Source organism: Centropristis striata, chromosome 5, assembly GCF_030273125.1.
Source record: "Centropristis striata isolate RG_2023a ecotype Rhode Island chromosome 5, C.striata_1.0, whole genome shotgun sequence".
NCBI classification, from domain to species: domain Eukaryota; kingdom Metazoa; phylum Chordata; class Actinopteri; order Perciformes; family Serranidae; genus Centropristis; species Centropristis striata.
In genome coordinates, this window is record NC_081521.1 from 37991049 (window position 1) to 38014426 (window position 23378).

Sequence of the window (23378 nt, forward strand, 5' to 3'; positions counted from 1 at the left end):
AAAAAAGTTACTTTGAAAGCCTCAATGAGATTAAACATCCCCTTTTTCTCAAGACTGTTTTGGTTAAAAATAAGATGCAATAACACTGAAATAAAATAAGACAGAAAACCATTATGTACCACTAATCAGAAGTAAGTAACAGAAAATGTGATTATAAAATCATAAATAAAAATTCTAACAAAGTTGAATAAAAGATTTTCATTTTAGAACAACGTACACAACTTTTAGTTGCTGATACGTACTTACGTAGTTTTTACTCCACTACATTTATCAGTGACTTTACAAATCAAGATTTCACATCCAATTTATAGAACATGATGCATTATTACAGATTAGCTGACAACAGACCTATATGAAACTACAAATCCTACTTAATAATCCAATAATGTCATATATAATAATGCATCACTGACATGGGCCATTCCTGCAGTAGTGATATTTTAGGTGATTTTTTCTGACTTAGTCTATTTTTTCTGTACATTCTGACAGGGATTTTTGCAATGAAGCTGTTTTAAATTGTAATATTGCTACATTTATTTCAGTCAGTAAAATAAATATGCCTTTCATAACATGAAAAGCCTTTCTGTGTTTACTTTGGGGGAGGTCATAGTTCACTCGCCATGTCACTGTGGAGACCATGGTATCAGTTGAGCACAAGCAAACAATCTGTGATACAGTGTATTCACATAATAATAATTTATTTTATTGATGAAAGTGTATTCTGTTACTTTTACACATGTTTTGGGGTGTTTTGTTATTAAACCTGAGGAATAGAAAGGATCCAGGAGGGGGCGGGGGCTCCTCAGTACTGTTGGTGGCCCATTTATCATATCTCCGCCCTCCCATGAGGGCGGCTCTTTAAATTGCCTCAAAACTCCTTCTGGCTGGCGCCTTTTTCCGTTATCTGCAGGAGACAAGACACACGTGCTATTTATAGGACGTCGTAGGAACAAACTTCTCATCCTACTGGTAAGAATTTCGTTTATAAAAACCAGCCTGTTCCTTTCTAATTCATAGACAGGGTTTATTTAACGCTGCATGCGCTGGGATTTGAAAGGGGCGGGCTGTGTGTAGTCTGACGAATAAAAGCTGTAGCCTATAGATCTGTGCAAGGCTTTTTAACCGGGTACGACCAGCCAGGCTTAACGGAAACATTTCCTCGTAAATTCAGAGCAGAGGTTCTAGCCGAGCGATAGGTGAGTGCAAGAAATGCTACGATGAGCCGGTAAAACTTTGCATGGTCGATAAGACAGAGCCGGATTTTAAATGAATTTTACTGCGCCGAAGGGCTGCATGCTTTAAATGTGAAGCCGTCTTTTGTTGTTCTGGTCAGCTCCCTGCCGCCGCTAACGAACCAAACGCACCTCGCTCGCTTGCATTGTATGTGTTTAGCAAAAGCGTCCATGCAGGCCCGGCTTAGCCTGCAAATGCCGCCGAGTACACCACAGCCATTGTGTGTGTCGGTAGACATCTCCATGGCCGCGGCGTGCAGACATGCGGTGAGATAGTTTCATCAGGCCTGATTATTGGCCACAACAGCCAACTACAGCAAAGGGCCTCTAAACATGGTTGGTACGGGGAGGGAGCGTCGGGTTCACTCGTCTTCTGCAGATTTATGCGGCCTACAGCCGCCTACAGAGTCCCGGCGAGCCGATTTGGTGTAAATCCCTTGTTTGTGTGGCTCCGTCGGCCGTGTAATGGAGCGCAGATGAGACAGAAATAGAGCTGGAAATAAGCGCGGATTAATTGGGTTAAACGCGTTACCGGTGTGCGGTTAGCCCGGTCATTTCTGGGTTTGTTGTTGCGGTCATTGAGATTGATAGCCCTCATATTTTTTTCTATGCTGTGTGTGAACCTGACGCCCTGCCTTGCAGCAAGTCTCACCGTGTGATTTATTTCCTAGGTCTGAAAAGCTAAGCAAACATGAGCGACAAGGGGACAGTCTCACCGAAGGAGAAAGAGGCAACAGAGAAGAGAGGGCGTGGAAGACCCCGCAAGCAGCCCCAGGTGAAGACCTCTGACGTAAGTATCCCTTATAAATTTGTTATATTTTTTTTATACATACCTGTTCATTATGTCAACTTTGCATGAAGTAAAAATAATCCAAAATGTAGCAGAAGATATGCATTAAGAGAAGGAAGGACTTAATGGGGTGAAAAACAGCCCATAGCTCACAGCTGTGCCAGTTGATGCTCAGGTAGATATTATTGCAGGTTAGGTGCTCATGCATATCCATAACATAAGCCCAGGCTCTTCTACTGAGCTCTCAGTGAATCAAGATATGACTGCAGCATGCCCCTGTGACCATTTGCTCACCCCTTATCTGTGTAAGCTTAGAAATCTACAACAAACATCCTGTGTCTTGTAAGCAACCTGTAACCCAACACCTTTAAACCGGTTTTAACCCCCCCTCCTCAGTCTGACCCACCTCTGTTAGCCATGTAATGGATGACATAGCCGAGTGCAAGCACAGAATGGCTCATATAGCTGTCACTCAGCGTGATGTGCTTTAGTATTGAATTGCTCGGTTGCTATGAGCTGCGGTTGTAAACAGGCTTCAAATGCAACCGGAGAAGAGTCTGCCATGACATGGCTTACAACCACAACTTATCACATGGGTATGATACTGGCTTTACCTTGCATTTTGGAGTTGGTGATAAACACACCCCACCCATAAAAAAGTTTCCCTTTCTGTGCCAGTGCGTAGCTTCTAAACAGCATGCAGTTTGACAAGTGCTCCTTGCCACAGGTTGCAATGGAAACAGTCTTAAAAGTTAATGTCAATTGCACTGACCTTGAAAGTGAACTTTCTTTATAGGTCCCTAACATGTAGACATGTAACCATGCTTTAATTTTGTAGGAAGACTGCTCAGTTCAGACAGCTCGTGTGTTGATATGTGATGTTTTGTGCTGAGTTAACAGTCTTCTGACTCTTGATTACCAGGAACCAAGTGGGTCCCCTGCTCCAAAGAAGCCCAGAGGACGACCGAAGGGCAGCAAAAACAAGACGATCACCAAGGGCAAAGTAAGTCCGTGCTGTCTGCAGGCATGTTTTTACATGACAACTCATGATTCCAGCTGCAGCTAACATGCATCCTGAGCTAGAGTAACATCCCAGCCAGAAAGACAGACACAGCTTTGAAATAAAGCCACACATTTCATTCACCAGCCCATCTTCTCTTGCAATCACTTCCCTTTTCTAACCCCTGATTGCTTTTGGTTGATGAGCACTTTAACGGTAGCTAACCCCATCCTCTTAAAAGGACGTCCTGCTGCTACTTGTGATATATTGGTTGTCTGCCCCCCTCCTGGTGTCAGAAATAGCCTGGCTTGGGTTTCCCATTGTAAAGACCTTGGTTTACTGCCTTATTTTTTTATTTTTTTTATTTTGAGTGATGCTCACTCTGTACTTCCTGTCCTCCAGCTTCCTGCAGCTTGTCATGCACAGTGCGGTGCAGGTGCAGAGGCCGCAAGACTGTTTCCAAGCTGACACTAAGCACCCCTCCGCCCCCACCCAGCACACAGCCCTAGTTCTTCTCTGCCTGTCGTCACCATAGCAACAACTGATTTTTCTCCCTCGCCCCAACCCTCCAGCTCCCCCGTGCGCTCGGTCTTCACTGCTATGTATGGGAAACGCGGAGAGAGGAAAAGTAGCTTGCACATACATGTATGATATAGGTTTAGCAGCGAGGGCTGAGCTGCAGAGGGTTTGTATCTCCACTCAGTTCCACCAGCTGTCTCTGAGCCTCAGACCAGGTGGCCAGCGAACTGGAGTGCCCTCTGTGCAGTTCCTGTCGGCCTTCCAGATAATAGCCAATGAACCCAATGCCCCCCTTTCCATCTGTCTCACTACAGATGTAACACTGCCCTCTGCAGGAAGCTAGAAGCAGAACTCTGGAGATTTGGGTTGTTTGTACCAGTTTTTTGCACTCATCCCCATCAAAATGTCTTGGCTTTTACTGAGCAGATCAGCGGGTCATTGAACATGAAAATCGCAGCAAAATGCACTGCCTGGCCCTTCCTGTAACTCTGCTAACATGTACTGTTTTCCTTCACAGAAGGCAGCACCAGCCCCGGCTGCAGGGGGAAAACGCAGAGGAAGACCCAAGAAGGAGGTAAGAGTCCCCTGACAAACAGTGTAACATCAGTACTCACATTTGTTTAAACCATTCCTCCCTCAATTGAATTATGATTGGTATGACTGTCTGCAGGGCGAAATTGCATTTTCCTAATTCCCCGGCCTGCCTCCTTCCCCTCAGACGAGTCATTTTTACTCATCACAGCTATTTGTGTCATGAACAGTATGTTCATTTAGAGCAGTTTCTTGGTCACCTGGTCTTGGTCTTACCTGGCTGTTTCATTGCTCTGCAAGTTCAGACTTGTCTAGTGTTCCTAATCCAAATGTTGAGTAACTTAACAGAAGCGATGAGTTGCTAGACCATGTACAGCAGGTCAAAAAAGCATGTTTAATCTAGGAAGAAATTGCGGTCTTGTAGTAACATTCTGTCATGTGCATGAGTGGTTAGGGCGTACTCTTGAAAAAAGTCTGGATTGAATTAGTCACAGAAAATGACCTAAAGTTACACTCCTAACCAGCCCTCTTCAATTTTATGAATGAACATGGGCAGTAGTGAGTGTGGGGAGGAAAAGCAAGGAAGCAAAAGCAGGATGCCTCATTGTGACTCACCACTCGATGAATCACTTTTCACTACAGATGGCTCACCCTTCCCCTGGGTGTTCTTCATGCCACAGTGGTTTATCAAAGATTTATAATTCTTTTTAACATGTTTGTATTTGGGGTTAAGCGAGAAAAAACAGTCATGTTGAGACATTATTCACCGGCGGCTATTGTTGCTAATTGTTAATGTCACTGAAGAGGAACTTTGGGTGTAGTCAAGGGCTAACTTTTTTTTTTTCTTCCTTCTTTGACAGGAGAAGGAAGAAAAGGCATCCAAGGAATCATCTGAGGAGGAAGAGGAGGAGGAGGAAGAGGAGGACCAGTAATTCACAACGCATGCTACCTCACTCAACATACTGACTTACTGTTAACCAGAACTGGGCTGTATCTCCAACGCCAGTGCCACCACATGACCACTGTTCACGACAAAGCCCTCTTTGCCAAAAATGAGGGTTAACACAGTACAAATATCATGCAACAGCACTGGATAGAACGATGGACCTTGCTCAAGCATAGATCTAAGAATTACATGAAAGGTATCAGCCCTTTTCTCTACATGTCATCACAAGTCTTTTATACTGGACAAAGGTGTGCTCTGAGGAGCCTGGATGTTTCCGTTTCCCCCTCTAAAGATGGTTTGTAGGACATTCTCTCTGCTTAATGTTACTTATTTGTTGTACCCGCATCTGAGATGGTAGGGCATATAGATTTTTCTCCATGTTTTGTACTGGACAAAGGTGAATTTTACCGATACTTGCTGTTTTTTTTGTTTTTGTGTGCGTGTTCGTGTGAAGTGGTTAACCTATCCTTTTGCATCGTATCATAGATGGAGTTGAGCTTCAGCATTTAGGATGAGAATAGGTAACAGATGGTAGAAATGCCCCGCACCCCACACCCCCGTCGCTAATCTGCATAACTGATTTTGCCCCGTTCCACAAATGGAGCAGAATCACCTTTTACCCCATCCTGTAGGACAGTTTAGATATAATTCTGCTTCTCAGACTTCCTTCGCAGTCCTCTGTTTGTAGTGGGGAGATGTAAAGTGTATTGTCTGATCAGACTATTCTGGTTACTTATTACTGTTGTTCCTTCGGGTTACATACCATTTAAAAAAACATGAGTGTGCTGCTTTTCATGTTATAATAAAACTCAAACCTTTTTTGGTATAATGTGTGTTTTTAAGGGTAGGGTTGGCAGAGTTCTAGGCAGAGAGCATCAGTGTCATTTCTTCAGGGAGCTTTTACAAATGCTGTTACATTGGCGTCATTGTCTTCACATGGTCCTCGGTTTCCAAGCGCTCACTCAATCACTTCATAAGGCAAATTGCAATTGGTCAAACAACGAGTTTGATTGTAACAGGATAGTTGGTGGCACTGCTATCCAACAGGGCTGTATGTTTTTTTCATTCCATCTCGCTCTCACTGCTTCACCTAGCTTGGTCCTTCTGTCATCACTTAGTACAGTAATATACTTTCTTAGTCTTTTGAAGATGTGTGTTGTATGCTGTCTGCTCCAAGGAAAACAATGTTTGTGTATTTCTAAGTGTCAGGGAACCCGCAGTCACAGTCCACTTAACTGGGTTTTTCCACACACCTAAGCTGCTACAACCTCAGTTATGAAACCCGGAAAACTGCAAACAGGCGATACAAGGCCTGGAATTTCATACCTCACTCAACAGCTTACTTTACCATATAATTGCATTTAACTGGTTTTCTGTTTTGAAATGTAACCTCTGGCATGAGTTGGACAGATGTAGTTATTACAAAGGGGTTTTTTTTGTTTGTTTTTCTAACCTGACTGTAATGAGGTATCTAAGATGTCAAGTTTGTGATTGTGTGCCCATACGCAGCACAGCTTGGCTCATTCATAACCAGAGCTTGCAGACAGGTTTTATAAAATGTGTGAAGCAAGTCAGGGAGACCTGTCAGCTTGACAACTGTGTTCGCTGACTGTGGTAGATTAGCAGGTGTGTTTTTATTCTTCTGGTGCACTGAAATGTTGGTTCAGATTTTCATGGACAAATGTTTGTGTGTTTGTGATAGACTGGGCGCTCTTTCCATTTACTGTTTTGTTGGTCACAGTGTGTTTGGCACTAACGCACACAGCCACCCTTGCCATACTCGTACAACAATCTTTTTTTTTTTTTTTTCAACATCCTTCAACAACTCTGGACAATATCTGCATCATCTTGCATACCAACATTTTGCATCCGTTCATTTATATACTGTAAACTCAATAGGATGGGATCATTCTTTTTAATGTACACCGTATATAAATGTACAATGTCTATATTTCTATGGTGCCCTACAACAATTTGTATCAGAAATGGTCAATAAAGAGAATTTTCTTTGTCATTCTTTTGTCATTTTTCCATATAACTAGATTTTTACACTCAACTAAACCATACAGGTGTTCATTGTAGTTTTCTAAACATGGACTCTTCAGCTATTAGGATGCAAATGAAAATGAGCACAAAGACCAAGTTATCTCTTTTATTTATATGTTCAATGTTAAAATCAACAGTCTCCAATCACTCTCAAAGCAACAAATGTACAACAGTCTTTAGGTGAACCCTTTAACAGTGCTTTCTAATTCACATTTACATCAGTAGTTCTTTGACATTTTCATGTGCGACCTGAAATCTGAGCCTTAGATGTAAAGTTTACCATGATATTTTTACAGTTTAAAATAGTAACTTCTCCATTTCATTTTTTTTTCACATAAAATAAACTCTATAATGCATAGAAAAATTAACCATGAGATGTCAAGCTGACTGGGTGTCAGAGAGGAACGTGATGTTTAGAGGTCCAGAAATAAAAGCAACGTCTATAAAAAAAACCTCTAGATGTCATACCTGATGACATCAAGCTCATTTTTATTCTAAACCAATACATGCCCCTTTCAAAGAACAATTACTGTTCTATTATGTATAGTTTACATTCAGAAAGGCAAATAAAGGTCAGGAAAGATTTCAATTTGTCAAGAAAAAAAAAAAAGAGGCAAGGTTTCCTGAGTGCTTGATACAGTCAGACCTATGGCATTCATCTTCAGCTCGAGGTAAATTTGTGCTGGTGCCATGCCTCGTAGACAGGACATATTTAGGGCACTAGTCACGGCTCATTTTGGGGATGAGAGGAGGTTGGTGTTATTTACTTCCATATCTGGCTTTTCATGCCATTTATAAGAGTCATAGGATTTTGCTTAACCACATAAAGATCTGGATAGCGGGGTAGCTAGTTAAATTCTGAGAGGAAATTAAAACCAAAAAGGGCGCGTTCAACCTTATGACACAAAATGAAACTGAAATGAAATAAACCCACCTAATTTAAACAGCTAATCTATCTTAATCAATGTGAAATGTTCTTTAAAGCTTAATTTAAAAGTCATACTACAGTGTTTCATGTCAACAAATGCAACCGTTGAAAACTAAAAAGGACTTCCTCAAGGAAGCCATGTTTGCTTTTAATGCAGCGCAAACCTCTACAAGACAACCTATCCAGGCACAAACCTCTCACAGCAGAAGTGATGATTTTCAACTAGTGCAGAACACTCATACTCTTACCACACCATGAACACTGCCCCTGAATTAAAGCCAGTACAAATGCCAACTGCAACCCACAGGAACATAACCGCCCACCACCTAACGCCCACACCAACATTGTGAATGTAAACAACTAAGTAAACCTACAGGAACCTTTATCTTTCGAAAGATTCCACCTTTGTTAATGTTGAGTCATGTAATTTGATACCAAAGTAAAAAAAAGGCTCAAATAAATAATTTCAAATAAATAAATTGAAGGTACTACATCTGTTAGGCACACAGGATTGGCTTCAGAACCACACAAATAAACAGCCACCTTGTCTGTACATTAAACAGGAAAGATAACGGCGAACTGTGGCAAAGAAAATGAAACAAAACAGAGAAAGTCTTGAGCATGACTTAGCTGATGGTTCTCCACACTGAAAATGTTCTATGCCATGGTTTACTACAGTCATGCATTGACGTCTTTGGTCAGAAGAGGGCGTCGCTGTTGATAGCTTCTGGCCCAACCTTGTACAACCTGAGGATATTAAAAAGAAACAGAAAGTACAGTTAAGTTTATGTATTTTCTTAGGCATTACTACAGGACAATGTTGTTTCTAATGATGATATGTAAAATGTAGTGATTCCACAGTAGCATCAAGCCATTATGATGATGTCAATGAAGCTTCTATAAGTAATTTTTCAGGCTTCAAATTTCTGCAGCTTTGAGATGAAGATGCTAAAAACCTGGAATCTCTTACCAATCAGAGCAAACTTGGCTTTTTGTCAACACTACAACAGTGTGTCGGATAAATAGTGAAAAGAGGTGCATCAGCCATGTAATAAAAACCTGAAGTATGAACCTGAAATTGAGCATATTATGTCTCCTTTAAGCATCAATAATTTAATCACCTTAACTTCCTCTGTATTGGATTTGCAGCAGAAATCTCAGGAATGTAGATAAATCAAAGACAAATAAAAACCAAAATGAGCTTGTAAAAACAAGTAGTATTCCTGTAGGATGAAGTGACACAATGTTGCTTTGTGATTTGGGTGAACTGACACTTTTAAGGACACAACAATAGCTTCTTAAACTAATATAGAACTTAATGGTTTTGCTGTTCCCAATTTATATTTTCACAACTGTGGAGTTAAACTTTGTAATCAACTTTGATCAAGGCCAATACTGCCACCTTGTGTTGCTCATGGTTCAGTGCATGATGTCTGACTTATTTAACCAGGCCAATAATTTATCTATATTTATGCATAACTCTCTATTTCTGTTCCAGCTATTTCTAAAGTGGAGTATTTGTACAAGCAGCTCTATAAGAGGAACTTCAGAAATTGGTCAGACATCTTTTGGTTAAACCTTTAAATAACATGATAGCGACATATACACACTTTGATAAATATTTGATTACTTGAGAGAAACTAAAACTGGCCACTGACTACTACTGTCATTAATTTAGGGCTTGCAAATAAAACAAGAAGTGCAGTCTTTCTACTATAATACTACAACCGGTGCTTTTACTATACTTTCTAGTGTACTTCCTACATCTATGTTTCTATGTGTGGGAGGAAGTGCCTAACCAATTGAGGAACTGCAGTGCCGTAAGAATTAAGGGCACAACTAAGGACAACCACACAATTATTTTTAAAAAATACACTTTGAGAAAACACGTTAACAGTAGACATGTTTTTGTGCAAAATGTATACGGATCTGACATCCTTAAACCAACCCTCTACATTATTTTATAACTGCCTTATGGTAAATTTGTGAATTTGTTTCTTGTCAGTTAACCTGACTCAGAAGAAAACTATAGTTCCGATGTGATGACCCTGCAATTTTCATTTGATTTCACAATGAAGTTTGAAGTGAGAAATGTTCCAGAGAACACAAAAATGCAAAGGTTTGAAAAGCAATGGTGTGTCATACCCTTGTGTCCTCTTCTCTCCACAACATTTCTTGCTCCGCTTCATTAAGCTCCTCTGATGGATCGTACGTGTAAACTGGTAACAGCTGATGACGGAGTCTGTCAATTCTGAGGGAAGAAATAACCAAAATCAAATAGTTATGGTTAATGACTTACAGTGAGCGACAGATTTAAGCAATCAAGTATATCACAACAGCACTGTGTCATGAAATCAATTATTAAGATTAAAAGTCTTACCGCCTTCTCTTACGAATATACATAACCTGAAACAGACAAAACGCAGGGTGTAACATATATTGTCAATATGTAGATATGTTAATTAAGTTAGCACAATGCCTTTTGATGTTCCCCATGTTAATGGTAACATTTCTACTGAACTTTACAGCTTGTATACATGTTTTTGACAGTCAACCACTTACCACAGCTGCAGCTATTCCTATAATAGTAATGAGGAAAAATGGCACCAACACGTAGCTGACTGCCACATCTCCATCTATGATGGTAGGGGGCTCAGTGGTGCTGTTCATTGCATATGTTCAGGAGAAGGGGACACAGGGGTTGTTGCTTGTGCAGGGCCTTTACAAGCAGCAAACCCCCTCCCTCTATATGTACAGCGGCTCTCTCCTCAAGCTGCCCCCTTGTTGTTTATGCCTCATCCTTGTCGTTCATGTGACTTCCACATGGTATCTGCCTTCCTAATCAGCAAGAAATCTGATGGAAGACGGAATGAGAACAATTTGCACACAGTGATAAGCATATCAAGGAAGAAGTAAGGTCGCACAGTGGTAGATAGCGTTAAGTTACTCGGTTGGCTATCTTTACCCAAATGTGCAGATAAAAGCTGTATGTCATGTTAGCAAGAAATATTACCGTAAAAGCCACTTTTCATGCATGTCAGCTGGCTTCCTGTTATTTGCTAGTTTATACTCAATTGGCTGCAGCAAGCTCACTAAAATAGAGACTGATGTTTATTTAAAAGGTCTGCATAGACGCTATAAACATATTGAGAGCGTTACTAGATCTATATAAACAACGTTAGCTGGAGACCGTTAGCAGCCTGGTAGATGACACCGGGACTGACAAGTTGTTTTACTGCGCTAACAAGCTAAAACAAGACTTCCACATCGATTTCTAACGATCTAAAATATACCTCTAAATTAATTTTTAGTAATTTCTCACTCACTGTGCAATATGGAAAGCCTCTTTTGAGTTACGTTATGTTGTGATTCGCAGGAAGCGGAGACTTCCGTTAGCAGCCGAAACCTTACACTTCCTTTCTGTGACTGTCAGAATAAAAGCGTCATGGCTGCAGAAAACCGCACACACTCCATAGATATACTTTCATCTATAAGGCAATATTGGGACTGCTGCCTTCGTACATTTGCAGCTTAATTACTGTGAGAAATGCAGGATCTTATTCTCTTCGTTCACAAGATCAATTGTTGCTTTCTGTCCCTTCTGCTCGTACAGAGTTGGGTAAAAGGGCATTTGTTTACTCTGCACCTTATGCATGGAATATGCACCAGAAAGACTGGAAATTAACTGAATTTGTTTCTTTGAGCACTTTTAAATCCAAACTAAGAGTTATTGAGGCCAATTCCACAACATGCACTTGTTTCTCATGATGTGTTTAAGGTCTGTATGTTATGTAAATATGTAACTGTATTCTGTGTTTGCTGCCTCTTGGCCAGGGCTCCCTTGAAAAAGAGGTTCTTAATCTCAATGGGATATTCCCTGGTTAAATAAAGGTTAAATAAAAAAAATAAAAAATAAAATAAAAAATAGATACGTCTCTCTACCGTCACCCTGTTAGAATAATCGACTAACTTTTTTTTTTCAAGTTTTGCAGGAAAAACAAAAAACTTCACCTAAAGTGTAACATATGACATTTATTGATCATTTCACTCAAAAAGGATGTAACAAAGGATGGCCATTGGCATAGTAATAACACTGTGTGTAAATTATGTAATTTAAGCTAAATAAATGACTTGCCTTTGTGACTTAAGCAAGATATGGTAACACTTTATTTATGGTAACACTTTATTTTGAAGGTGTCTACATAAGAGTCGCACAAGCCTGTCAGAAACATGACATGACAAGTATCATGAGCATTAGTGTTACTTCAAAGTGTCATTAATGTTAAACATGAACACATCCCATGTCATGTTTGTGACACACCTATGTCACTCTTATGTAGACACCTTAGAGTAAAGTGTTACCAATATTAGTATCAACAACAAAACACTGATAAAATAAACTGACTAAACTGCAGCAGTCTCTCCCAGCTGCAGTCACAGAGCAGGGGGGGATGTTAACCCCTTAGTGTCCAGTCTGCAAATTGCTATTAGGCTAACAGTTAGCTCTGTAACAGTACAGTATGTATGTGCTGCTGCTGCAGGAGGTGTTCTCTGTTTGTTAACAACAATCACCGGACACTGTGCACAGTTAGCGATGCCGGTTAATTAATGATCACTATCTTTTTGATCAGCAGAGACGATGTGCATAATTAGGGCCACGGGGCAATCGAACTGAGTACTGGCCCTTACAGCTATGCAATAGATACAGATGAATTGCTGGTGCGTTGTGGTGAATTGCTGGCGTGTAATGGTGAAATGCTGGTGTGTTATGGCGAATTGTGACCCTTCTCAAAGTTTTTTCATTTTTATGCAAGAAAACTATATTAAAGTCTTTTTTTTTCATCTTAGCAGAGTATTTCAAACTTTAAAACATGTCTGGAGGGGGGAATTTCACATCTGGCTATCAGCAATTTTTACAGCAGTTGGTGGAGAACAAACTAGAGCTAGATCTAGAGCGAAGATTAGACTGTCATTTGTGGGGCAGACTGATACACAACTTGAAGATTAAGTACAAAGATTCTGTGGAGTGCCTAGCTAAATGGTTACAGCACATGCTACAAAACCACAATGATACTGGTTCAATGCCCTTTCTGTATCTCACACTAGTCTACTTCTTCACTTGTATCTATCCAACAAAGGCAAAATATCCTAAATATTAAATAAAACATACTCCGTGTGTAAGTTTCCTATGAGAACAATTATGATTGTAATAATATAATAATGAAAACAAATAGATAAGACAGAACTGCTATTTTGGATATCAGAAATAACTTTATTGTCCTTCACAAAGCAATACAAATTTGACTTTGACTCACATACATTATTTACCAAGTTATTATTGTGGTCTTCTGTCTACTGTTTATAAAATCGTTTTTTAACACTATTACATTAGTGTTAAACAAAGTCCAAATTTATAATATCCTACCAGCAGGGACTTTAACTGTAAAGAGATGGGCCAAAAGCACTCTTTGGAGAAAATTGTGAAATAAATTAAAGAGATTTGTTTGACTATAGGAAGGCTTAAATCCACAGGGTTATGTACCCCTATTGTTCCCCAGGTACATTGTTATATGTCTTATCAAAGCATGCAATAAACCTATGTGTATGTATACATATTTACCAATACAGAAAGTTCTGTTAGAAAAAAAGATTTTTATATGGCATACAAGAGATAATCACATAACCTCACTGACCTTAAATGACATTAAAATTAAAAAATAATTATTTAGAACAAGCATAATGGTACCAACCCACTCATTTGTATTTTATCAGAATTTGTAACAATACACATAAGACAGAAAAGTACATAGGTAAAGTATAAGTGTGATTAAATTCAGTTACTACAATATCTGGAAGAAGAAAAAAATAACATCATGAGAATCATGTTGCAGTGTTTATCAGCTCACTCCATTAACATGTCAGCCCTCCCCTAAAGATCAAGATTAAAGAAAAAGAAAACATGGTTAAAATCTCCATACAGTTAACAGTGCTGAGACATTAGCTCTGATGCCAGATTCAATTTTGTACTCACATGTGATTGGTCCGGCGGTGAGGCAATTTTGCGAATCTGAGTTGTCAACAGAACGATATGACCTGCTGCAAAACTGTGAGGTGAGAAGGGGTATAATAATTGGACACATATAGTCAGTGTTTTGATATAAAGCAATGATTGTTAACTTATTGACTGTTGATTGAGTTAGAGCATAAGGATCTGACTCACTGGAACACAATTTTGGCTGGTGTTGTCACACAGTTGTACTTTGCAGTGTAAGTAGATGCCGTGGTTGCCACCCTGGAATTGGAAGAGCAGGGCAGAGAAACGAGCACGAAGGGACCGGCCATTCTCAACCACTGACACACGACGAGTGTCAGTAGGACAACTGGTAAAAATGTCAGACGGAGTAATCAGGATCACTATAGCCTACATCACTTTAGAACACCATAAATTAGGAGAGACATGTACCTGTGACGAATCAGATAGTATTGCATTGGGTCATCAGGGTTTGAGGAGTAAGTGGTATAGCAGGACTTCAGAACCACTGCAAAGCTTTGATCAGTCCGAGGCACATACACTTGCACATTTAGGGCAGATCCATTTGGCAGGGTGACCTGACCCGGTGGGTAGCTGTATAAATAGCGGGAGTCATGGAAAAGACTCATGTAGGCAGTGGCTCTGGTACCTGACCCTATGAGGCCACTCCTAGGGCTGTTGAGAAAGAAAATGAGAGATGCATTTCACCCCTGCAATATAATTCTATATCCTGTGATGTTCATCTATAAGGTGTGCTATTGTAGTTATCAATTAAATAAAAGACTCACATTTGTTGTCTGATTACAGCGTTAAGGCTGGTGTTGGTTTCCAAGGGATAGGCACAGGAGAACGGAATGACCTCAGGTTGAACCGAGGCACCGTTGCTTGGAGGGTACAAAAACAGAGAGTTGGAGTAGATGGCATGGGAGGTGTTGGTCTGAAAGAGAAATGATTGATGAATGAACAGTGAGCTGATTAAGCAATCAGTCTTCTTAGTTTCAAGTGCAAACAGCATGGGACTAGGAAGTTAGAGACACCATCTTTCATTCAGGGCAGCCTTTATGTCACTGTATTGCGTCTTCTCAATTTTAACCACACTGTACATGGCACTTTATCATGTTATTTCAACCAAAGGAGCATCAAAGAGGGTCCTTTATCACACTTATCTTCCAATCCCAGGACTAACAGGACAAGAGCTGAGGTACCCTTGAGCAAGGCACCTAACCACCCAGGCGCAGTAATGTGCTGTCCACTGCTCCTAGCATGGTCTGTGTTCATCGGCGTGTAAAGCATGGGTTTAAAGGCAGAAGTTGGAAATTTCCCCACAGTGGTACTAGTGAGGGAATATCCTAATCTTCATCATGTTTCAACTTCACAAAGGCCTTAATAAGAAAATAGTGCAAATATTTTTTAACATGGGGGCATTAATCAACAGAAAATGTTTCAACTTGAACAAAAGATTTGTGCTTATCGTTGAGCTGTATGAATTGGGAAATAACAGAAAGGTCCAGAGTAGATTTGGGTGAGTTCTGATTTAGTCAGAGGCTAAGCTGAACACAAACACACAGGAACATTCCCACACATAATTGGTGCTACCATTGTTATCTAGCTTATAGCCAATGTCTGTACAGTTAGCACATTGGCTGTTTGGCATGTTCAAATTTATGCAATTAATCCAAGTTTGAAATTTGTCTTGTATTCTGTTTGAACACACCTTTAGTCTCAGCAGAGAACATTAAGATACATTTACAGAGCAGTTAAGAATAATACCATTAAAAGAGGAGAGACAATTGACTAATAGAATAGACCTTTTTCACAAATAATCAGATAAAAAAAACATAGCTAATCTTACACTCATTACAGTTCCACAGTAGTCAGCCCGTGGTGGCACTCTGTACCACAAAGTATTATAACGAGCTGTGTAACCAGTACAGTAAGGTGATGCCAGGTGACCAGAGGATGCGTTTAAACCAGCTGACAGCAGCCGGTCCAATGGCACACCAATTTCCATCTGATAAGTGGAGCAAACAAGCTGAGAGGCCTGGATTAGTGGTTGTACGTCTAAAAGAGCAAAGAGAAAAAAAATGAAAGAGGGTCAGAATTTGATTACGTTTGATTTCACTGTATTATTTCACAACATTTAAAAAGTAAAACTAACTAAACTGCTACTTGAAATGTAAAACATACATATTTACCTTCACATATGACACTAGCATCTTCTCCATGACCACAGTTGTGAGACCCTAATCCCCGATGAGGACACTCTCTGAGTGATGACTCACTGCCTGAACACTGAAGGTCATCTAACCAAATTTGTCCAGTGCCTTGTCCAAAATGTGCTCTTTGTGGTGCTGACAGAGCCCTGCCACAGCCCAACTGCCGACAAACCACCTGGGCTTCAACCAATCCCCAGTAATCATCACACACAGTCCCCCACTGGCCGTCATGGTAGATCTCCACTCTGCCTGAGCATCGTTGGTCAGAGTTGACCAGCCTCACTGTGGCTATTTCTGGTTGAAGTGAAAGAAAAATCTTTGTCAACTCACATGGCAACTACAAGTTGGATTTACACCCGTATTGAAAAAAGATTCAAACTGTAAAAGTAACGGTGCTTGAGCATATAATCCTTCTGTGTTTACCAGATGCATAACTCACCTTCACAAATTACACTTGCATCCTCTCTGTGAATACAGTTGTGGGACCCGAATCCCTGATGTGGACAGTCTGTTATCGATGACTCACTGCCTGAACACCGGACATTATCTAACCAGATTTGTCCACGTCCCTGTCCGAAGTGTGCGTTTCTCGGTGCTGACAAAGCCCTGCCACAGCCTAGCTGTCGACAAACGACCTGAGCATCATTCAAATCCCAGATGTCATCACACACCGTCCCCCACCTGCCACTTTGGAAGATCTCCACTCTGCCAGAGCAGCTGCTGTTAGAGTTGACCAGCCTCACTGGTCTTGTAGGAGGTGCTGTTGTTGTGGCAACATCTGAAAGAAGTAAAACCAAAATCTCTTTGTCAACCCTCAACTGCAGGTTGTTACTGCACCAGTATGGAGATAAAGCCCCATATCTTGAAGGTAACTGAACTTGATCATTTAATCATTGGGCTCCTTTTTTGGTTTGTTTACAAATAAACGGTCTTAACACAAAGTATTGACTAAATTGTACACTTACTTAACGCAGTGGAAGAGGATCCCCATTTTCTATAGTATCCAGTTAGTTCTATGTGATAAGGTGCCTTCTCTAGTTGTATGTGAGAAAATACCATCTTCAGTGTGTGGTATGCATAGGCTTACCTTCACATATGACACTAGCATCTTCTCCATGACCACAGTTGTGGGACCCTAATCCCCGATGAGGACACTCTCTGAGTGATGACTCACTGCCTGAACACCGAAGGTCATCTAACCAAATTTGTCCACTGCCTTGTCCAAAATGTGCTCTTTGTGGTGCTGATGCAGCCCTGCCACAGCCCAACTGCCGACAAACCACATGGGCATCATTCAAATCCCAGCTGTCGTCACACACCGTCCCCCACTGGCCATCATGGTAGATCTCCACTCTGCCAGAGCATCGTTGGTCAGAGTTGACCAGCCTCACCGTGGCTATTTCTGGTAGAAGTGAAAGAAAAATCTTCATCAACTCACATGGCAACTACAAGTTAGATTTACACCTGTATTGGAAAAAGATTCAAACTGTAAAAGTAACGGTGCTTGAGCATATAATCCTTGTGTGCTTACCAGATGCATAACTCACCTTCACAAATTACACTTGCATCCTCTCTGTGAATACAGTTGTGGGACCCGAATCCCTGATGTGGACAGTCTGTTATCGATAACTCATTTCCCAAACACCGGACATTATCTAACCAGATTTGTCCGCTTCCCTGTCCGAAGTGTGCATTTTGCGGTGCTGACAAAGCCCTGCCACAGCCTAGCTGTCGACAAACGACCTGAGCATCATTCAAATCCCAGATGTCATCACACACCGTCCCCCACCTGCCACTTTGGAAGATCTCCACTCTGCCAGAGCAGCTGCTGTTAGAGTTGACCAGCCTAACTGGTCTTGTAGGAGGTGCTGTTGTTGTGGCAACATCTGAATGAAGTAAAACCAAAATCTCTTTGTCAACCCTCAACTGCAGGTTGTTACTGCACCAGTAAGGAGATACAGCCCTATATCTTGAAGGTAACTGAACTTGATTATTAATTCATTGGGCTCCTTTTTTGGTTTGTTTACAAATAAACGGTCTTAACACAAAGTATTGACTAAATTGTACACTTACTTAACGCAGTGGAAGAGGATCCCCATTTTCTATAGTATCCAGTTAGTTCTATGTGATAAGGTGCCTTCCTTAGTTGTATGTGAGAAAATACCATCTTCAGTGTGTGACATGCATAGGCTTACCTTCACATATGACACTAGCATCTTCTCCATGACCACAGTTGTGGGACCCTAATCCCCGATGAGGACACTCTCTGAGTGATGACTCACTGCCTGAACACCGAAGGTCATCTAACCAAATTTGTCCAGTGCCTTGTCCAAAATGTGCTCTTTGTGGTGCTGATGCAGCCCTGCCACAGCCCAACTGCCGACAAACCACATGGGCATCATTCAAATCCCAGCTGTCGTCACACACCGTCCCCCACTGGCCATCATGGTAGATCTCCACTCTGCCAGAGCATCGTTGGTCAGAGTTGACCAGCCTCACCGTGGCTATTTCTGGTAGAAGTGAAAGAAAAATCTTCATCAACTCACATGGCAACTACAAGTTAGATTTACACCTGTATTGGAAAAAGATTCAAACTGTAAAAGTAACGGTGCTTGAGCATATAATCCTTGTGTGCTTACCAGATGCATAACTCACCTTCACAAATTACACTTGCATCCTCTCTGTGAATACAGTTGTGGGACCCGAATCCCTGATGTGGACAGTCTGTTATCGATAACTCATTTCCCAAACACCGGACATTATCTAACCAGATTTGTCCGCTTCCCTGTCCGAAGTGTGCATTTTGCGGTGCTGACAAAGCCCTGCCACAGCCTAGCTGTCGACAAACGACCTGAGCATCATTCAAATCCCAGATGTCATCACACACCGTCCCCCATCTGCCACTTTGGAAGATCTCCACTCTGCCAGAGCAGCTGCTGTTAGAGTTGACCAGCCTAACTGGTCTTGTAGGAGGTGCTGTTGTTGTGGCAACATCTGAATGAAGTAAAACCAAAATCTCTTTGTCAACCCTCAACTGCAGGTTGTTACTGCACCAGTATGGAGATACAGCCCTATATCTTGAAGGTAACTGAACTTGATTATTAATTCATTGGGCTCATTTTTTGGTTTGTTTACAAATAAACGGTCTTAACACAAAGTATTGACTAAATTGTACACTTACTTTACGCAGTGGAAGAGGATCCCCATTTTCTATAGTATCCAGTTAGTTCTATGTGATAAGGTGCCTTCTCTAGTTGTATGTGAGAAAATACCATCTTCAGTGTGTGGTATGCATAGGCTTACCTTCACATATGACACTAGCATCTTCTCCATGACCACAGTTGTGGGACCCTAATCCCCGATGAGGACACTCTCTGAGTGATGACTCACTGCCTGAACACCGAAGGTCATCTAACCAAATTTGTCCACTGCCTTGTCCAAAATGTGCTCTTTGTGGTGCTGATGCAGCCCTGCCACAGCCCAACTGCCGACAAACCACATGGGCATCATTCAAATCCCAGCTGTCGTCACACACCGTCCCCCACTGGCCATCATGGTAGATCTCCACTCTGCCAGAGCATCGTTGGTCAGAGTTGACCAGCCTCACCGTGGCTATTTCTGGTAGAAGTGAAAGAAAAATCTTCATCAACTCACATGGCAACTACAAGTTAGATTTACACCTGTATTGGAAAAAGATTCAAACTGTAAAAGTAACGGTGCTTGAGCATATAATCCTTGTGTGCTTACCAGATGCATAACTCACCTTCACAAATTACACTTGCATCCTCTCTGTGAATACAGTTGTGGGACCCGAATCCCTGATGTGGACAGTCTGTTATCGATAACTCATTTCCCAAACACCGGACATTATCTAACCAGATTTGTCCGCTTCCCTGTCCGAAGTGTGCATTTTGCGGTGCTGACAAAGCCCTGCCACAGCCTAGCTGTCGACAAACGACCTGAGCATCATTCAAATCCCAGATGTCATCACACACCGTCCCCCACCTGCCACTTTGGAAGATCTCCACTCTGCCAGAGCACCTGCTGTTAGAGTTGACCAGCCTCACTGGTCTTGTAGGAGGTGCTGTTGTTGTGGCAACATCTGAATGAAGTAAAACCAAAATCTCTTTGTCAACCCTCAACTGCAGGTTGTTACTGCACCAGTATGGAGATACAGCCCTATATCTTGAAGGTAACTGAACTTGATTATTAATTCATTGGGCTCCTTTTTTGGTTTGTTTACAAATAAACGGTCTTAACACAAAGTATTGACTAAATTGTACACTTACTTAACGCAGTGGAAGAGGATCCCCATTTTCTATAGTATCCAGTTAGTTCTATGTGATAAGGTGCCTTCTCTAGTTGTATGTGAGAAAATACCATCTTCAGTGTGTGGTATGCATAGGCTTACCTTCACATATGACACTAGCATCTTCTCCATGACCACAGTTGTGGGACCCTAATCCCCGATGAGGACACTCTCTGAGTGATGACTCACTGCCTGAACACCGAAGGTCATCTAACCAAATTTGTCCAGTGCCTTGTCCAAAATGTGCTCTTTGTGGTGCTGATGCAGCCCTGCCACAGCCCAACTGCCGACAAACCACATGGGCATCATTCAAATCCCAGCTGTCGTCACACACCGTCCCCCACTGGCCATCATGGTAGATCTCCACTCTGCCAGAGCATCGTTGGTCAGAGTTGACCAGCCTCACCGTGGCTATTTCTGGTAGAAGTGAAAGAAAAATCTTCATCAACTCACATGGCAACTACAAGTTAGATTTACACCTGTATTGGAAAAAGATTCAAACTGTAAAAGTAACGGTGCTTGAGCATATAATCCTTGTGTGCTTACCAGATGCATAACTCACCTTCACAAATTACACTTGCATCCTCTCTGTGAATACAGTTGTGGGACCCGAATCCCTGATGTGGACAGTCTGTTATCGATAACTCATTTCCCAAACACCGGACATTATCTAACCAGATTTGTCCGCTTCCCTGTCCGAAGTGTGCATTTTGCGGTGCTGACAAAGCCCTGCCACAGCCTAGCTGTCGACAAACGACCTGAGCATCATTCAAATCCCAGATGTCATCACACACCGTCCCCCACCTGCCACTTTGGAAGATCTCCACTCTGCCAGAGCAGCTGCTGTTAGAGTTGACCAGCCTCACTGGTCTTGTAGGAGGTGCTGTTGTTGTGGCAACATCTGAAAGAAGTAAAACCAAAATCTCTTTGTCAACCCTCAACTGCAGGTTGTTACTGCACCAGTATGGAGATAAAGCCCCATATCTTGAAGGTAACTGAACTTGATCATTTAATCATTGGGCTCCTTTTTTGGTTTGTTTACAAATAAACGGTCTTAACACAAAGTATTGACTAAATTGTACACTTACTTAACGCAGTGGAAGAGGATCCCCATTTTCTATAGTATCCAGTTAGTTCTATGTGATAAGGTGCCTTCTCTAGTTGTATGTGAGAAAATACCATCTTCAGTGTGTGGTATGCATAGGCTTACCTTCACATATGACACTAGCATCTTCTCCATGACCACAGTTGTGGGACCCTAATCCCCGATGAGGACACTCTCTGAGTGATGACTCACTGCCTGAACACCGAAGGTCATCTAACCAAATTTGTCCAGTGCCTTGTCCAAAATGTGCTCTTTGTGGTGCTGATGCAGCCCTGCCACAGCCCAACTGCCGACAAACCACATGGGCATCATTCAAATCCCAGCTGTCGTCACACACCGTCCCCCACTGGCCATCATGGTAGATCTCCACTCTGCCAGAGCATCGTTGGTCAGAGTTGACCAGCCTCACCGTGGCTATTTCTGGTAGAAGTGAAAGAAAAATCTTCATCAACTCACATGGCAACTACAAGTTAGATTTACACCTGTATTGGAAAAAGATTCAAACTGTAAAAGTAACGGTGCTTGAGCATATAATCCTTGTGTGCTTACCAGATGCATAACTCACCTTCACAAATTACACTTGCATCCTCTCTGTGAATACAGTTGTGGGACCCTAATCCCCCATGAGGACACTCTCTGAGTGATGACTCACTGCCTGAACACCGAAGGTCATCTAACCAAATTTGTCCAGTGCCTTGTCCAAAATGTGCACTTTGTGGTGCTGATGCAGCCCTGCCACAGCCCAACTGCCGACAAACCACCTGGGCATCATTCAAATCCCAGATGTCGTCACACACCGTCCCCCACTGGCCGTCATGGTAGATCTCCACTCTGCCAGAGCAGCTGCTGTTAGAGCCGACAAGTCTCAATGTTTGACTAGGCGTTGTTTGAGAAACTGCGAAAATAAAGATATTGCATACAGATGTGCAATGTGAGATAATGATTTCAATGAAGACTAATGTGTGTTTGGCATTTTTGCACATGGAGAAGGACAGTGTTTCTATTGTTTTTTCCACCCGTGGTTTAATTTCTTGCAAACAACACAAATTGTGAGTTGAAACAAATCCAATCTTGGTCGTCTTTCTGAATGATGACCCCAGGAAGATAGGGTCTGTTTAGGGTATAACCTTTTACTAGTTGGATCTGCCCAGAGAACCTCCTTCCCCCTGTTTGAAATCCTCACTCTATCTCTCTTTTATTGCAATCTCACTGTTATGGTCACTACCCAAACCATATGACCTTTTAATTTCATCAGTGTTTCATAAAATTAATTCCTATTCAGAAATTATTTCTATGTAAATAAAATTATTTCTCACAAAAAGTCCTGCACTTGTATTTTAAATTTAACATTATTAAAAAAGAAAAAAAAAGAAATGTGTGTGCAGTGTATTACATTTGATTTAATATTTGAAGTATATTCTGCTATTAATATTTTATTTCAAATGGGCAATTTTAGAAGAGGTTGGAAGCATCTACTCTTCCTCTCTCTCTGAAAAATGGATCTGGCCTCCACCCCACCCACCACAGCTGCTTGCGCACAAGGTTGACCAGTAAAAGACACAGCAGCTTGCGGTTTGCGGGCTGCGGTGTTATTGTTCATGTCTGGTCTATTTTCTCTATTGGATGAATCTGTGGTGAGCCTGCAGACTCAGGTGAAGACTCAACTAGCAGACAAATCAGACTGGTTACTGTAGTAAGCATCTCTTTAGCTTAATAATGTAGTTC

The 23378-nt window shown here is 41.5% G+C and overlaps 3 protein-coding genes across 4 annotated transcripts; 1 reads left to right on the forward strand and 2 right to left on the reverse strand.

Annotated features, from left to right (window-relative positions):
• The first annotated feature begins 865 nt into the window (after nt 1–865).
• Nucleotides 866–5837, forward strand: hmga1a (high mobility group AT-hook 1a). 2 transcript variants are annotated; one of them, XM_059333163.1, is made up of 5 exons: nt 866–969; nt 1904–2022; nt 2945–3025; nt 4059–4115; nt 4933–5837. In XM_059333163.1, the coding sequence occupies exons 2-5, from the start codon at nt 1924–1926 to the stop codon at nt 5002–5004; spliced, it is 309 nt and encodes a 102-aa protein (XP_059189146.1). In that variant the 5' UTR covers nt 866–969; nt 1904–1923; the 3' UTR covers nt 5005–5837. The 2 variants fall into 2 exon arrangements, with proteins under 2 accessions (XP_059189146.1, XP_059189147.1); XM_059333164.1 differs by lacking the exon at nt 866–969 and adding an exon at nt 1064–1196.
• A 1319-nt stretch (nt 5838–7156) lies between these two features.
• On the reverse strand, nt 7157–11407 carry smim29 (small integral membrane protein 29). Its single transcript, XM_059333165.1, has 5 exons — nt 11319–11407; nt 10555–10846; nt 10373–10398; nt 10138–10243; nt 7157–8739 (listed from the first exon to the last, which is right to left on the reverse strand). The coding sequence occupies exons 2-5, from the start codon at nt 10660–10662 to the stop codon at nt 8671–8673; spliced, it is 309 nt and encodes a 102-aa protein (XP_059189148.1). The 5' UTR covers nt 10663–10846; nt 11319–11407; the 3' UTR covers nt 7157–8670.
• A 1856-nt stretch (nt 11408–13263) lies between these two features.
• On the reverse strand, nt 13264–22709 carry LOC131971569 (deleted in malignant brain tumors 1 protein). Its single transcript, XM_059333078.1, has 15 exons — nt 22218–22709; nt 21759–22087; nt 21111–21449; nt 20651–20965; nt 20002–20341; nt 19543–19871; nt 18895–19233; nt 18435–18749; nt 17327–17641; nt 15876–16084; nt 14812–14960; nt 14456–14698; nt 14213–14372; nt 14024–14096; nt 13264–13921 (listed from the first exon to the last, which is right to left on the reverse strand). Exons 1-15 carry the CDS (start codon nt 22634–22636, stop codon nt 13911–13913), a joined length of 3885 nt encoding a protein of 1294 aa, XP_059189061.1. The 5' UTR covers nt 22637–22709; the 3' UTR covers nt 13264–13910.
• Between the last annotated feature and the right edge of the window lie 669 nt (nt 22710–23378).

Bases quoted from the DNA above. Each gene is read 5' to 3' on its own strand.
- hmga1a (XM_059333163.1), top strand. From the start codon at position 1,924: ATGAGCGACAAGGGGACAGTCTCACCGAAGGAGAAAGAGGCAACAGAG. The intron at 2,023-2,944 runs GTAAGTATCCCT...CTTGATTACCAG, and splicing joins CCCAGGTGAAGACCTCTGAC to GAACCAAGTGGGTCCCCTGC. The intron at 4,116-4,932 runs GTAAGAGTCCCC...CTTCTTTGACAG, and splicing joins GAGGAAGACCCAAGAAGGAG to GAGAAGGAAGAAAAGGCATC.
- smim29 (XM_059333165.1), bottom strand. From the start codon at position 10,662: ATGAACAGCACCACTGAGCCCCCTACCATCATAGATGGAGATGTGGCA. The intron at 10,399-10,554 runs GTAAGTGGTTGA...TGTCTGTTTCAG, and splicing joins TAGGAATAGCTGCAGCTGTG to GTTATGTATATTCGTAAGAG. The intron at 8,740-10,137 runs GTATGACACACC...TAATATCCTCAG, and splicing joins GGAGAGAAGAGGACACAAGG to GTTGTACAAGGTTGGGCCAG.
- LOC131971569 (XM_059333078.1), bottom strand. From the start codon at position 22,636: ATGTGCAAAAATGCCAAACACACATTAGTCTTCATTGAAATCATTATC. The intron at 21,450-21,758 runs GTAAGCCTATGC...TACTTCTTTCAG, and splicing joins TGCTAGTGTCATATGTGAAG to ATGTTGCCACAACAACAGCA. The intron at 20,342-20,650 runs GTAAGCCTATGC...TACTTCATTCAG, and splicing joins TGCTAGTGTCATATGTGAAG to ATGTTGCCACAACAACAGCA.